This window comes from Melospiza melodia, chromosome Z, assembly GCF_035770615.1.
Source record: "Melospiza melodia melodia isolate bMelMel2 chromosome Z, bMelMel2.pri, whole genome shotgun sequence".
NCBI classification, from domain to species: domain Eukaryota; kingdom Metazoa; phylum Chordata; class Aves; order Passeriformes; family Passerellidae; genus Melospiza; species Melospiza melodia.
This window is the reverse complement of record NC_086226.1, coordinates 9,584,642-9,600,762: the sequence shown is the minus strand read 5'-3', so window position 1 is coordinate 9,600,762 and position 16,121 is coordinate 9,584,642. Positions and strand designations below refer to the sequence as shown.

Here is a 16,121-nt window from a genome sequence, read left to right as displayed (position 1 = left end):
TTCCCTGGGGCTGCTGTGGGTCACCTCCCCCTTCCACCGGGTACCTCCAGCTCTGCTGCCCTGCCCAGAGACTGATGGTTGCTCTCCTGAGGGCTGCCCATGCGCTGGTCCCAGCTGCCAGGGCGAGGGGCTGTGCCATGGGACACACATGCCCTGCTCAGCCAGGCTGAACGTGGGACTGAGCCTGGGCACTGACCGAGCCACCACACAAGCCCCAGGCTCACCTGCAGGGCCTGTGGAGAAACGAGCTGGGCTCTTGCATGACCCTTTTGGCCCTGAACACAGCTGGGACCTCCTTGGGCTCCTGGCACAGCGCAGCAGCAGCCACCAACAAGCAGATCCTGCTGTCACCCCTGCAAGGAGCCCAGCAGCCAAGAGCTGCCCCAGCTTTGGCCTCGCTGTGCAGCGGCAGCTCCCAGGTACAGCAGTGACAGCACCCCCTGCCCATGCTGGGAGTCCCCTGGCTGGCACTCCCAGTCCCTCGTGGCACCCACAGGGGCCCTGGAGTGGGCGCAGAACTGGCCCACGCATCTGCCCCTGCCTGGGGAGATGGAGGGGATGCGGGACATGGGATTGTGGGGGTGAGTGTCTGGGACAGTGCCACAGGCAGAATGGCAGCTTCAGACAATATTTATTAAATAAACCCTTCAGCTGAATCACAAGGTTCAGAAAGCACTCTCTTGCATTCTAGAATCCTGCCCACTGAAGAGTTTGGGCAGAGCTGGATCCAACTTAGCCCCAGGTTTTGTCAATGGATTATGTCTAAAGGATTGTACAGGTGGAACAGAAATTTTATACAACATAGTACCACAGCATTGAGGATGGTAAATCAGATACATTTATATAAAAACAAATAATTTATTATGATAATTAGACAAAAACATCTTTGTAAGAATTAATTACTACAGATTAGAAGCTATAGCAATTTCTATAGTATGATGCAGTATTTTGGAGCAGAATTCAGTATATTAAAGCTAGCTAGGCCAATTACAAAGTAGACCCTGAAGTTTCTCATACCAGTAATTGTGGGCAAATCTCTCTGGTTCAGCCTCAAGAAGGGGGTATCCCCATGCAAGGGAGGAATCTCTACACAATCTGGGAAGGAGGGTTTTAGAAGACCTTGACCTTAGAAACTGGGGGCAAGCTTTTACAGTAGACTGTGACTTGGCTATCAGCAGGATGTCAGCTGTGACAGTTCAGCAGCTTTAGATACATTATCAGTAGTAGCACTTGCTGGTTTCCTTTCTTGGTTCTTTTCCAGTTCTATCAGACCTTCACATCGCTATTTAGGATGTTGAACTTCAGGGACTGATGAGTCAGACTCATTTCAGCATTGTTCAATACTAAAAGCACCATGACACCCCTTTCTCCATTCACCCCTGCAAATAGGGAATTGCAAATATTTGCAAATAGGGAATTGTTCAAGTTATTTCACCCCCACTGCAGGCACAGCATCCTGATACAGAAATGGGACTGGGGTGTCACTCTCTCTGTCCTAGGGCTAGAGTGCCTCTCTGTCCAGATCTGTGTTTCTGTGGGCACAACAGGAGCTCCCTCCTTTCTATCCATCCCACACCAGGAATGCACAGCCTTCAAATGCTGCAGTGGCAGAGAAAGAAGGAGAAGGAGGCAAGGTGCCCAGCCCTGCACCAAAGGGACTCAGTGTAGTCGAGAACCTGCAGCCCTGTGGCTCAGCTGGTGCCCACAGAGGCCTTCTCAGGAGGAATGCTCTCTCCTCCGCTGCTGGCAAGTCAGGGCAGAGCCAGGAGCCAAGCAAGAAGCTCCTGGTCTTAACTGCTGCTATTACATGTGGAGAAGTGGGTAAACAGGCACATCCCTGCTCCCTTCAGCAAAACTCCACAAGAGCCAGACACCACTGGGATTGTCCCCTCCCTGCCCCCTCGCCCTCCAGCCTAGTCCAGGAAGACAAAGGGAATTGCAAGAGCTCCCTCTTCCACTTTGGTCCTGTGCCAAAGAAGACACCGAAGAAGAACGAGAGTAGACAGCTGGACAGATTTATTAAGAACTGAAGTGATTTATCCCCTTTCATGTGCTCCACTGCCTGCCCCCGGCACCAGCAGGGAGGGGGCCATGGTACCAGACCAGGACCTGCTTCTTGGGCTCAGATTGTCACTGTCCAGGGAGCCGGGTCTCCCCTGGGGATTGTATCTGCCACAGGCCCTGCTGGGGCAGAGCCCGTCAGAATGTGCAGTGTCACCCCAGGACAACTACAGCATCCGTGTGCCTGAGTGCACCACTCCAATATCCTCACACACACATTCACCCACACCCTCTTCTTTCCCTGCAGCACAGCTGCCCACCTCACCCAGCCCAATGCCTGCAGGAGAGAGGTCTCCTGTGCCTCTGGGCAAGGTACAGCTGCAGTTTGGGATGGCTGGGCAGCCTGCACACTCTCAGAGGCCTGAGTGATGGGGAAGGGGAGGCACAGGCTCCAGCAGCAACTCCTTAAGCCACCATGCTCTGAGGAGACATCCCCCACAACTCTGGTCCCCCCTTGTGCTCAGCACCAGCAGCTGGAAGCCCTCTGAGGTCAAGGGCACATAGTGGAGGTAGGGAAGGAAAACAGCAATGTGAGTACTAGCACAGAGAGGGAGGGGAGCGTCCCTGCCTGCCATCTGCACCTCCCAGCCCCTGGTGCCCTGCCCAGTGCCACGAGGCTCAAGGGTGGCTGTGGCCCTGGGCGAGCTGTGCCCGGCCAGCACGGCGCTCCAGGGCCAGCTGCATGCTCCAGATGCTGAGGGGCCGCATGTAGGCCAGCGAGCGGTACACCTTCTTCTCCCGGTAGGCCTCCGGCGTCTGAAAAGCCATGCCCAGCCGCTCCCACACCGTCCGGTAGCAGCCCTCCGCTGTACGGAAGCCTTCCTCCACCATGCCCTGCACGAGAGGGAACAGCACCATCAGCACGCCCACGGAGCACATCCTGGTGAGCACAGCAGCAGCAGCAGCAGCATCCTCCCTCCTCACCTCCTGGATCATGGTGGCAGCCAGGGAGTAGACCACGCCGACCCAGACCTCGTTGGACTGCACGCTGGAGGTGTCGGGCACGCCGTCGGGCCTCATGCCGTTCACGGCGCCCATGGTGCCGCCCGCGAAGCCCAGCACGTTCTTCTCAAAGATGGTCTTGAGCGCGCTGAGGATGTGGCTCTTGGGGAAAACCTGGGTGGACAGAGACGGGCTTGGTGCTCATGTGGACCCCTCAGGCTGGGGCTGGAGCGGGATTGAAATTCCCGTGAGGAAAAGGGCAACACAGCCCGCTGGGTCAACAGACACAAATGCCCACCTCAAACAATGACAGGAGGAAGTGAAACGTCTCTTTCCCCGAAAGGTTTAAAAAGCCCCCAAAATACTTTACAGAGATATGCTGAACCACATTCCACATTGTTCAAGAGGACGTTGACAGTTCATCTAACATGCTGATCTCCAGAAACAGCTTCTCACCCACAATCACTGGCCAAGCCCCTTCCCCATTGCATGTGGGTTTGCTCTAGGGGCCTGGCCAACCACATCTGCTTTATTGCTGTCGCTTGCAAGAGAGACAAGAGCCATGGGGCTCATCAGCACAGCCTAGGGACATGCCTGACACTTACTGCCAGTCTGGTGACACCAGAACCAGGGGAAGCAGAGGCTGGGATGACACCAGGCAGGACCTTGCCAGGGAAGGCTGGGCAGTCCAAAGCAAAAGCAGCAAATCTCTCCTCTCTATGCTCAAACCAAGCATCCCTGCAGATATTTTTCCCCAGTGTGGCTCTGGAGATGAGCCCAGGGGATGCTGTGGGAATCAGTGAAGGGCTGGAGTGCCCTTCTCTCGCAGAACCTTTTGGGCACACTCTCTTCAGGACTGGATCACAGGCAGTTCTTACGTCTCATTTCTGACTTGTTCACTGCTGACTTGTGAACCCACCAAGGCCACGTCAATGAGCTCACAGACAGGAGTGATGCCAGCCAGGCAATGGAGCAAAACACATGGAAAAAATCCATGAAATGGCAAGGTAACAGAGGAGAGCAATTCACCAGTCTCACCTGCAGTCAGCTCAGAGCTCACCAGAGAGAAAGGACAAGTGCCACCTTCAGCAGCACAAGGCTGAGGCTGGGGAAAGGCAGGCCACATTCTGGACTGCACCACATCCACTGTTTCCTCCCCAAAAGGAGCTGCAGGAGGGATTTACTGCAGGAGGGCTGGGCCAGACCCTGCCTGGAGCCCCAGGCACAGCCCCAGCACCACACTGGATTAAACACAGGAGGGGGAATGAGCAGCCAAAGTCACCTGAAGCTCCCCTCTGAATTACCAACACACAGTGAAGTGGTTTGTCACCCTCCCAAAGACAAAGCCACTCTTCCCTTCACTCAGCTGAGGCCTTGGCCTCATGGCCAGCAGAGAGCTTTGCTGTGACAAGAGCCCACGGGGTATAAATAACCCAATGGTTCTGCGCTGCCCCTCTCTCTTTCGAGTGCTGCAGCACCAGTGACTGCTCTGAGCATCCCAGCAGACATGAGGAGGCTGCAGCCAATTCTCCTCTTGCAACTGAAGAGCAACAACCTTCAAGACTTGGAATAAGCCATAGTTCCCTCTGATATTAATTTTGGACTTTTTAGGGCAGCAAATAACATGGAATGTTTCATACACTTTTTTCTACCATTTTTAAAGAAATAGCACCTTGCCCACAGCAAACCCCACTGGGGCCAAAGCTAGCTGCAGTTACACATCCCTGCTTGCATGGCCTCTCCGTGAGAGGGTTCTGGTCTGAGATGGACCAGACTGAGATTCCACTGTACCCATACAACAGCCTCCACTATGGTGTGCAGAGTGAGAGCAGGCAGGTGCCTGCCACACTAGCCCTAAAGTGTAACCCCCAACATGTGCCAGCCCTGCTGCTGCTTCCCTCATGCCACAGGTCCCATCTTGCTACAACCACACCAGGCAGCCTCTTCTCTTACCTCAAACTCGCCTTGGTCGAGGCCACAAGCTCCGAGAAACCACTGCCCAGCACACTGGTCCGACATGATGCTGATGGACGTGTCACTTCCACTGCTATCATAGTTGTAGTATTTTCCTAGAAAAGGCAGAAAACAGTTTAAAAACAATAGATTAAGAAACTGGCTCATGTGAGCTGTCCCTACACACCTCCCTGTGTGGCAGGAGCACAGCTGCTTTCCCCACAAGACTCTTCTCCCTTTCCCACACCTATCCCTTCCTAGACACTTGCTCCTTCCCCTCCATTTGGAGGGGCAGCATCTCCCTTCCTTCCCCCCAGCTTGCAGGGACAGTATTGCCCCTTCCTTCCCCCATTCCCCACAAGGCTCCATGATCCAAGGAGGAGTCACTCCCTTCCAAGGGACACACGGATAGCCAGCTGAGTGTGGTTCCCCGCTGCTGAGCACCCACCATTCCAGAGCAGTCTCTCAAACGCCTCCTTGCCCTTGTTCAGGATGCCCAGGTATTTCTGCTGGATCTCAGTATCCCTAAGCACCTCTGCCATCTTGCACATCACGCAGACGGCAGCCAGCCACAGTCCGCCGCAGTAGGCACTGCCAGAGGCAAACAAGAGGAGCATCAGCAATGTGGGACATCTCAAGGGTCCAGTGACAAATGGGATACAAGGGTCCAGCTCTGAGCTATGTCCCTTCCCCACAGCCCCCTTCTCCAACCCCCACCCGCCTCTCTTGCTCACCTGGCTCCGTGCACCACCCATGCGTCATATGTCTGGTCAGCAAAGCCTCCATTTTCAATGAGCCCGTCGTTATCAGTGTCAAACTTCAGCTCCGACTCCATCACAGCCTGTGGGAGAGGCAGGACATGGTCACGCAGTCCTCACATCCTGGAAGCTCCTCATGCTCTGCTCGGGAGCATCCATCCTCTCAAGGAAGTGGCTTGGCTCCTGAAGTGGGAAGTGGGGAATGGTGATGGCCCATGGTCTGACATCCCAGTACCTGGCACACTGGCCACATGTCCCGCAGGTACAGGGAGTCATGGGTCAGGTAGTAGTCACGGTACACCTGCAGCACAAACTTGAGGTTGAGGTCCTTCCAGTCAGCAGTGTCGTGCATCAGGTAGGCATTGACACGCTGCCACGGCTCATCACCTAAGCCAGGACAGACCAGATGCAGCAGGACAGCAAGCAACAAACATCCCTCCTCCAACACAGGAGCAAGGACCCAAAGGTGCTGTGGTCAAACAGCACTGAAATAATTTGTTGTACCCTGTGCCATCTCTAGCGAGAACAGCCTTCCTGCTACTTCCCTCCATCTCCCTTGTAAAAGATCCATGCAGCATGGTCTTCATCACCACCCCACACCATCCAGCTTTCCATTCCCAGAAAATATAGAATCACCCAATTATTTAAGTTGGAAAAGACCTCTCAGCACTGCTAAGTCCACCACTTAACCACATCCCTAAGTGCCACATCTACACTTTTAAATACACCACAGATGGTGGCACCACAACTTCCCAGGCAGCCAGTTCCAATGCTTGACCACAAAAAACAGTGTATTTCATGCACCATACCCATTTCTGACAGCTTGGCACCCCCTCTGCTCCCCCACAGGCCCAACAGACCCCTCACCTGGGTCTCCAATGTCATGTGGTACCACATTCTTCATTTTCACCTGGGCTGTCTGACCACACATCAGGTACTGCCGGGGCTGGACATCCTCGTTCACCACAGTGACAGCTGCAGAGGACACAAAGCACGACAAGTAAGAAGGGCAGCAGAAATGGCTGCAGAAAGGTCCAAGCATAAGCACACACAGAGCTGCCAGCACCAGCACGCCAGGCTGCCCTTTGGAGTTCCAAGATGACAGCCCTCTGCAAAGGGCTGAGGGGACAGGCTGCTCTCCATCCCCCACTCAGCAGGGAACACGCAACTGTCACTACCCCATAAAGGGAAGGCTGGGAAGGGCACCCAGTGGGCTCAGCCCTACCAGAGCCCAGTAAAGGGCTGTGCTCCACACCCCTACTCAGGCCACCACCAAGCAGCCACCAAACAGCCAGAGCACTGGGAGTCTGCAAACAGCTCCATGTCTGCTCTGCAAGGGGCAAGGACAGAGCTGGGAAGACCAGGGGCTCCCCCAGGGCAGGCAGAGCCAGCTGGGCACCCCCACCATGGCAAGAAGGCATCCCCAGTGCTGGGCACAGAGCTGCTGGGGCAGCAACAGTCCAGGGCTGCAAGCAATGGGCACAGCAGAGCGGCTGCAGGGGGATGCTGGCTCCAAGGCACACATCTCTGCAGCAGCAGCAGCAGCAGCTGTCCCCAAGGCTCTGTCTCTTCCCCAGGTGAAGGCCTGAGCAGGCAGCAAGGCAGGGCTCTGGGGACACTCACCAATGTCATACTGCAGGCTGATCTGCAGCTTGGGCCACAGCATGATGAGAGCGAAGGAGGCGTAGAAATGGACATCGTAGGTGTTGTACATCCGGTACTCCTGGCCTGGCAGGACAGGGCAGGTGGTGAGGGAAAGGAGACTGCCATGGGCAGGGGACAAGGGGCAAAGCTCCTCCCTCCACAGGCCCCTGGACAGGGGCATCTTTCCCAGCACAGGCAGGGGCTCCCATTCCAAGAGGGTTTCATTCTCTACACAGAGCACCAGGCACGTGGGGAACACTCTATGCCATTTCCTTTAGGGCTGCAAGGGCTTTTCCTAGGAATAGCACGGCTCCCTACCCACTGGAGTGTGAAAAACACCCCCATGGGAGGTTGAAAACACATGGCTACAGTAATGGGAGGGCTTGAGGCTGGAGAATGCCTCACATCCTTGTGAGTTACCTTCTAAATAAGCAAACCTTCCGTACTCCCGCAGGACAGGGAGGAGGTGGGACAGCCCCGCCCCCGCCGGCCCCTGCAGCTCCTCGGCACGGCAATCAGGGGGCACCTCCATCCAGATGGTCCCTCCATCCGTCAGGAAGTAGAGCTCATTGAACAGGGCTGACTTGTACCAGGAAGGCAGCTGGCTGTGGGAAAGAGGGAAGCTCAGCCTCGGAGGCCGAGGTGGTGATGCTCCTGTGGCAGCCCAGCCCAGGAGGCCACTGGGAAGGTGCCCCCATCTGCCCTACCTGTCCTCCAGGATGGGATTCTGCCACGCTTCGATCTTCCTCTCCCACTCCTCATAGTGTGTCAGGGCGTAGTGGGACAGGGCAGGAGCAGCATCACCATCGCCACCAAAAAACCGAGTGTACCGCCTGCCAAGGGAGGGTTTGGTCAGCACCCCATGGGCTCCACCTGGGAAACCCCCACGGACACCACAGAGGGACAGTGGACTGCAGAGAACAGCATAACTCAGCTGCTACTGCAGGGGCTCTTGGTGCGGGGCTGGACACAGGGTCCTCTCCCTGAGGTGACGGGGCCACAGCCACCAGGAGTGGGTGGCAAAAGGTCCCCTCATAGCACACAAGTCAGGGAGGAGGGAAAACAGGGCTCTGGGGGCATGAGCCAAACACCAGGGGAGAGAACCCACCTACCTGAGGTGCAGCTTCTCCTTGGAGCCAAAGTGAACACAGGGCATGTCCCAAGCCAGGGCTAACTCCAGCGTCTTGTGCCCATGGGCAGGCACCCTACAGCTGGCACACACTGCTGCTGCTGTCACCTCACCCTTCTCTGTCGGCCTGCTTTTACCTGCCAGGAAAAATTAGGATATTCTTAAGCAACCAAGGAAGACCAAAGGGAGGGTAACTGAAGTTCACACACACCTTGAGGGAGATGAGAGTGGGCAAACCAAAGCTCCTGTATAACCTGGAAGGTACAGCCCAGGGTTTGTAAGGGATGACGTTGCCGCAGGGAAAAAAAAACCTTCCATGGGAGGAGTGGTTAAAAGGATTCAGTCATCCAAGAACAGGAACAGAACAGGCAGGAAAAGCCACCAGGCATGAATGGAAGCTACAGAGTATCCCATGACTCTGTATCTGCACTGCAGTCAGAGACACTGTGACTTTCTAGGGACAGTCATTGTTTCCAGCTTTTCGAAGGGCGTTTGAGCCACCCTGGTATTTAAGAAAAGCCCTTAGGTGGCTGGATAATTATATGCTGGTTCTGACATGCGTACAAGGTAAACTCATTAGAGCAACATAAGCACAGATCCTGACTATGATAATGTCTGGCATGCATGAAGAAAAACCACATCCCAATAGCCTGGAGAGCTCTGAGTGCATCTAGGCAGGAAGCTTATTTTTCTGGAAAAAATTACATAGTAAACGATTCAGTTACATAATTTAAGCCTCAAGAAATCTTGCAAAGATCTAGCATCACTAGTTTGTCGGCATCATCCTTGTTTAAAAACTGACAGACATTAGGGAAATGGTCACCTTTTATGGCAATAGCAGGTGAGTACCAAAGGCTGGAGATGCCACCCTGCTTCAAGGCTCCTCCCAAGGGAGTGAGCAGAGACCTGAGGATGGATGCAGAATGATCAGAAGAATAACAGAGACGTTCAGAGAACTGTTACAGTAGGAAGAGGACAGACAGTGACTGCAGCATTAAATCCCAAGCACTGTTAAACACTGGCAGTAACAATTCTGACAGGACACAGCTCATTTATCTGGAAACAGGATATGAAGGGAAGGGGGCTGGGCAGCACGCTGGCTTCCTAGCAGAAATCTCAATTCAGTGTGCAACCACACACAGAATAATGAGATACTGGCACATGTAACCAATACCCAAGAACAGCCCCAAAGTGGAATGAACAGCTTTTGGAGAACCACAGCAAGGACAAGCAATAGGAAGTTTGGATACAGCCTAAATTTGGGAACAAGCCACAGCATCCTGGGGAGATTCTGAAGAGCCAAGCAGGCTGGAGGAAAGAGCTCTGCCCTGGCTTGGGTGCCCACAAGCAGCACGGCCACCCACTTGCCCTGCTCCCCCTGCACCCGTCCCACGGAGGAGGGATGCACTCACCAGGGGGTGAATCCAGCCTGCCATCCTGCAGGAGGTCCTGCCACACCTCTCTACCCAATCCCAGGGGATTGAATGCCGTCACATGGGTGACTCCTGTGCCAGCCTGAACAAGGGAAGAGCATCATCAGGGGCTGCTCCTTTGGAGGAGAAAAATGATTCTCTCCCCTCCGCAGTACCACCAGCAGGACATGACACTCACTTCTCATGGGCTGCCCAGCAACTCTCAACTCATTGCCTCAGCCACTCTCCTGACACCATCCCCAAAGAGGGTGCCCTCAGGGAAGTCATGTCCCCTCTCCTGGCATCAGGCAAGCACTGAGGAATGCTTCCAACCCCAAGCCCTTGCACCGCCATCCTCTGCCAGCTGCCTGCAGGCAACTCCCCTGCACGCAGCAGGGCTGCACAAGCTCCCCAGCAGGAGCCCCAGCAGCAGGGCCTGCCCTTTACCTTCTCCCGGGCAGAGATGGCCAGGGTGAAGGGGTTCACGGGTGGGCAGTGGTGCAGCAGGACCCCAGCAACCCGCTGGCCATCCTTGTGGAAGGTGAAGGGCTCGTTCCAGTGCCCGCCGCTCGCAGCCTCCTTCGCTCCCGGGCCGTTCTGCAGGCTGAACATGATGGACACCTCCACGTCCTCATCCCTGCCGTTCTCCACCTCCCAGATGAACACTCCCACTGGCAAGCTGGAGTCCTGGCAGAGACGCACAATGCTGCCTCCAGGGCTGCTGCTCCACAGGCAGCTGCCCCAGCATCGTTTCCCCTGCTGGGGACACCACGCAGGATGCAGCGGCAGCAAGAGCACCGGCAATGATAACTGGGACTTGGAGTCTCTTGCCAAGCTGAGGAGCAGCAGCAGGAGCTGAGGAATTTGGGAGGCAGGCAAGACAAAACTGCAAAGAGGAGCAGCCCTGGGCTGGCAAGCAGCACGCCAGGCAGCAGAGGGACAGAAAGAGGCCTTTAGGGCTCAGCCGGGCTCTCATCACTCACCTGCTGGGCAGGCTGATCCAGGCCCACGTGCTGCTGCAATGCTGGGGTAAGAGGAAGGTCAGACGTGTCCCAGCACAGCTGCCACCCTCGCCTGGGGCTGGCAGCCGGCACGGGCAGCGCTGAGCCATCCCTTGGCTGCAGTGCCGAGCTCTGGCACGGCTGCGGGGCTGCCCCCACCCGCAGAGCTGCTGAGAGAGGCCGTGGGGAAACGCTGGGAAAGTGGCGAGCAAGGAGCTCTGCCCTCAGGAGCAGGGAAACACTGGGAAAGCAGCGAGCAAGGAGCTCTGCCCTCAGGAGTGGATAAGTGTTGGAAAAGTGGCAAGCAAGGAGCTCTGCCCTCAGGAGCAGGGAAACGCTGGGAAAGCAGCAAGCAAGGAGCTCTGCCCTCAGGAGCAGGGAAATGCTGGGAAAGCAGCAAGCAAGGAGCTCTGCCCTCAGGAGCAGGGAAATGCTGGGAAAGCAGCAAGCAAGGAGCTCTGCCCTCGGGAGGGGGAAACGCTGGGAAAGGCGCTAACAAGCAGCTCTGCCCTCAGGGATGCTGTCACTGCCTTACCTTATAGTCATGGGGGATGACAGGCGAGACCTGCCGGCAGGTGAGCACCACCTGCTGCCCCGGCAGCTCGTAGACCAGCCAGGCACGGGGGTACAGGGCATGGTAAAAGGCGTAGTGGCCGCAGTAGCCCCAGTTCCAGCCCTGCAGGCTGCTGGGTCTCTCCACGGACAAGACCTGCTGGTAAATGGTCTGCCCCTTGCACCGCAGGCACACTGTGAACTGTGGAGGAGAGGAGCAATGCAGGGGTGAGAGGAGCCCCGTGGCAGATGTCCCAACCACCCCGGCTGCTGCAGTGACTGCCACTCCCCTCACACACCCTACCTGGTTGGCAATGACCGTTTCGTAGTGGTAAAGGCCAGGGTTCAGCTGCCAGCGGCAGAACTCTCCCCGCCAGCCACGGGTGATGGTGCCTCCCCCGATCCCGCCCAGCGGGCACCCTGGCAAAGACACCAAGAGTTAGCAACCCCATTCCTCCCCCAGGTGGCACCTGGCTCAAGAACTCTCCCCCTGCATCTCTGCAGGGCAGAGCTACTCAGTATTGCCCAAATTGCAAAAGCTCCTTGACTCACTCATTCCATCTAGCACCCTAACAGCCGCGTGTGAACCCCTGCCCACCCCAGTGCCCAGAGTGGATGGAGGCTGACCATAGATCTGCTGCAGAGGAACAGCACACAAGAGGTCAATGAAGGCCTTTTTCTTCTCTATCCGGGTCTTCTTGACCCACCACCTGAAGTACCTGCAAGGGAAAGAGAAGTATTGAAGAAGTGAGGAGCAGGCAACACCATCCCTTCATTGTCACCGGGCAGGATGAGCACAAGTTGAGCTTCCCCTCCTTTTAGAGGTGTACAAGGGGAACCTGTGCCCCATGCCCATGGCACAAGGGGTGATAAGGCTCTATCACCCATCTGGAGCATGCATTACTCAGCAAGCACAAGCGGGCAGAGTTCACAGAGCTCAGGAATGACTGAAAGGGCAGCTCAAGAGCAGGACTCCCAGCTCATGTAGCACAGGCTTTCCCAGATGTTCATGGAGAAGTGGGAATGCACACCAGGGCCACCACCACCCCCATGCCTGATACAGTGTCCTGCTAAGGAAGGCTGCAAGCAGAGGTGCAAGCCCAGAGGAGACACACATTGCCCCAGGGATACGAGCCTTGCTCTTCTACCTCCACTTCCTCATTGCCACACATTACCACTTCATCAGGGGCAGAGGGCACAGGGCAGCCCTGCCCTGGAAGTGGTGATGGTTGCTGTCTGCAGGTGGCAGGATCCTGGGACTTGCCTCCATCCACACACCAGCTGCACAGACCAGCACTGCCCATCAGATAATTTCTCACCCAAAGGTCTGGGAATCAAGACACCCAAACAGGGGCACACCTGCAGCTGGGTGTGCCAGCACCACTGCAGGCAAGAGGAGCAGGGCTGGGCTCCGAGTCAATGCTTGTAAAGTACTGGCTTTGGCTAATAAACTGCCCCAAGTTAAGCCTCCTGTACAGACACAACTAGCACATGGAAACCAGCTGCCGGACCAGAAGCTGCTGAACCTTGCCCAGCAAGCAGTCAGGTAAGACCCAGCTGGCAGCTCCGTGGCTCTGGGTGCCAGGTGGGCAGGGGACACACAGGAGCCCCCACCATGAGCAGTGTCCATGAGCTACCTGCAGACATCCATTCCATATCGCTGAGCAGAAAACCAGCCCAGCCAGGAGCACACAGCCTGTCCTGCCCCGGCTGCACAGGATGCAGAGCACAAGCGATGGGCAATGAGCAATAATTCCCCGGGGACATGCACACCCAGGAGCAAGGGGGAGAGGCTCTCCCATGACACCTCTACTACCCTTCCCAAACTGAAACAACCCACAGCTGACTTTTTGGCTGCTCATTGGGCATTCACCTTTATTCACCAGTATCTAAGGTCCCCAAATCCCTCTCAGGGTGAGATTTTCTGGGCTGCAATCGCACAGGACCTAGCTGCAGCCTGCTTTCCACTCCTACAGATGCAGCTTTGTGTTTGACTGCCTGTGGATGTTTTGCTTACAGGGGTTCAGGGCATGATGAGAACCAGCCTGTCCTGCTTGACTGCCCTGAACCAGGGCCTGCCACTATCTTCCAGCTGTATCTGCTGCAACTGCTCTTCTCCAGACAGGACAGTCCCAGCCTTACCCCGCCAAGGTATGGTTTTGGCAGTGCTCTCTCTCTCTCTCGGAAATGATTATTATTCTTTTTCAACCCAGCGTCAGGGAACCAACCCAGCTGCTTCCCCAGCAGGCTTCTAGCAACAGGAAATAAGGTGCCCAGGCAGAGTGGCTGCAGCACAGCCTAGCAGGGCATCCTGACTTCTTGGAAAGGAGGCAGGAGATGGGTTTCAGGAAGCAGTTTTTACAGGAGAACACAGTAGAAAAGCTTTGGGATTTATTGCCACTGCCAAAGTCATTTTATCATCTCAATATGCAAACTCTTCTCCTGCCAGCTTCTCCCAAAATCACACAAGCCAAGAGGAGAAGCCCAGTGGTCGATGCCCAATTGCTGGCTATTAACAGCTCTGCCACGGCTGAAGAAAAATAAGGAGAAAGACTTTGTGTTCTGTAGCACCAAAACCCCTGCCAGGGCTAGAGGGCATTTCTTCTCCTTCAAATTGGCAGTGGAGTTAAAACCTAGCTGAACATTACCCAGCTGATCGGGATTCATGGCATGACCCCTCTCAGGACACATGAGCCACCTCTGTGGAAACCTACCTGCAGCTCTTCTCCTGCCTCGCCAGCCCCAGCTGAGCCCTCTGCACAGCCCTTTCTTTTCAGACACACATGTCCCCCACAGTTATCCTGACAAGCCCTGATTAACAAAAAAATCCTGCATCAGGGCTGTCCACATCCCCAGCCACGTCACCTGCACCTAGCACTGGTGCTGCAGAAGAGGGCACCCTTCATCATGTTTAATTCACCACAACAATGTCAACCCAGGATGTTGTGGCTCCTCTGGACCTCCTGAGCCCAAGCAGTGACCCCAAGGTGCTCCCAGTGGCTACAAGCACCTGCACCAGGTGACTTTGCACTCGATGCACCAAGCCATGACAAGTTTTGAGAACATCCCTGGCACAGGAGTCACTCAGGAAAGGGCAGGCCAATCTGCAGGGCTTCACAGATCCCTGTACCATGACACAGAACTGAACTCCAGGTTTCTCTTGCAGCACCAGCACCCAGGTTTCCATGAGCTGGCTGCCCCAGCCAGGCAGATGCTGAGATGCCCACTGATGCCTGGAGCATGCAGCTTCCCATATGTCCTCACATTCCTGAATGGGCTGCCCTTTCAGCCAACAACATTGGCCTTGGGGTTTAAATCAAAACCACGCAGGTTGTCTCCTCTGCTCTTGTGGATGGAATCTCCTCACGAGGAAGCTCTTGCCATGGCAAAAGTACTTTGAGAAAACAACCAAATTACCTCCTAAACTTGAACAGAAGAGGCAGTAGTTTGACTTCAAGCTTCTTGCTTTTTTCCTAGGACCGATACAAGGCTCTTCCAGACTTCAGTGAGAACAAGGCCAGGATCACCTCTCCTCCCTGCTCACCCCACCAGAACTTCACGCTTTCCCACATGCTCAGCTCATCCCAACCTGCTGCAGCAGCTTTTCCAGCAGCCTTTATTTATCTCCGGTGCATGACCCATGCCCTCCTTCCTGGGTGCCCAGGCTCGCACCGGGGCGTCTCAGGTCAGACCAGCAGGCTATGCACCCCAAAGCAATCCAGAATCTGCCCTTTCATCCAGCTTTGCAGGAACCAGCTTGGCAAGTGGCAGCCTCTAAGGACACCAGCAGAAAATGGAGGCAGGAGTCATAAATCCAGCACAAGGAAATAAGCGATGCCGTGGCAGGTCACCGCGTTCAGCCTGGCGGGGGCACAAACACTGCCAGCACCCGGACTCCGGCGTTAAAGACTAAAACGACACTCTGGCTTTCCAGCCGTGCTGCCCGTCGTTACCTCCCGCTCACCCCGACGCAAAGCCCGGAGAGGTGCCCCGCTCCCGAACCTGCCACGGCACACAGCGTTCCAAACCCCTCCCAGCTGGCCCCAGTTTAACCTCCAGCTGCCAGCACTGGGGACTGTGCCGGGGAGGATGCGGCAGCGATGAGCCCCAGGGGTGGGAAATGGGCGTCCCCATTCCCAAACGATGCCCCCAATCCTCCCAGCTCCCCCCGTTCTGAGGAGCCCAAGCGCCGGGCGCTGCCCCTTCAGCACCAATTGCTCCCGGTGCCGGCGCCAGGAAGGCTGGAGAGTGCCGGCGCCTCCGGGCAGGAGGAGGGCGGCTCCCGCCAGCCCGGGGCCTTCCGTGATCCGCCGGACTCTGCCTCTCCGTACACCGGGACATCTCCGGTGCCTGCCCGGGGCGAGGCCCCCGCGGCACCGAGCGGCTCCAGCCGTGTCCCCTCGCGGGACGCCCTCCCTCGTCCCAGTGCGTTCCCGGCCCCCTCCATCCCCCGCCGTACCGCAAGCCGAGGCCGACGTGCCGCAGGACATCGCGGAGCGGCACGTCCCCGGCGCCATAGGGCTGCCGCAGCTCCTCGAAGCTGTGCGCCAGGCAGACGCGCCAGCCGTCCGCCGCCACGCCGCGGCCCTGCGCTGCCCCCTCGTAGCGCCGCATCAGCGGCCACTCCACCGTCTCCTCCGCCGCCGCCATCGCCGCCCCCCGCCCCGTG

At 56.4% G+C, this 16,121-nt stretch overlaps 1 protein-coding gene across 1 annotated transcript; it reads right to left on the bottom strand.

Moving 5' to 3' along the window:
* Positions 1-1,994: 1,994 nt before the first annotated feature.
* GBA2 (glucosylceramidase beta 2) lies at positions 1,995-16,102 on the bottom strand. The gene is made up of 17 exons (XM_063179773.1): positions 15,912-16,102; positions 12,080-12,171; positions 11,757-11,872; positions 11,436-11,654; positions 10,347-10,586; positions 9,900-10,002; positions 8,471-8,624; positions 8,066-8,191; positions 7,779-7,963; positions 7,338-7,442; positions 6,582-6,689; positions 5,950-6,101; positions 5,691-5,797; positions 5,405-5,547; positions 4,957-5,072; positions 2,986-3,177; positions 1,995-2,895 (listed from the first exon to the last, which is right to left on the bottom strand). The coding sequence occupies exons 1-17, from the start codon at positions 16,100-16,102 to the stop codon at positions 2,680-2,682; spliced, it is 2,565 nt and encodes an 854-aa protein (XP_063035843.1). The 3' UTR covers positions 1,995-2,679.
* Positions 16,103-16,121: the final 19 nt, after the last annotated feature.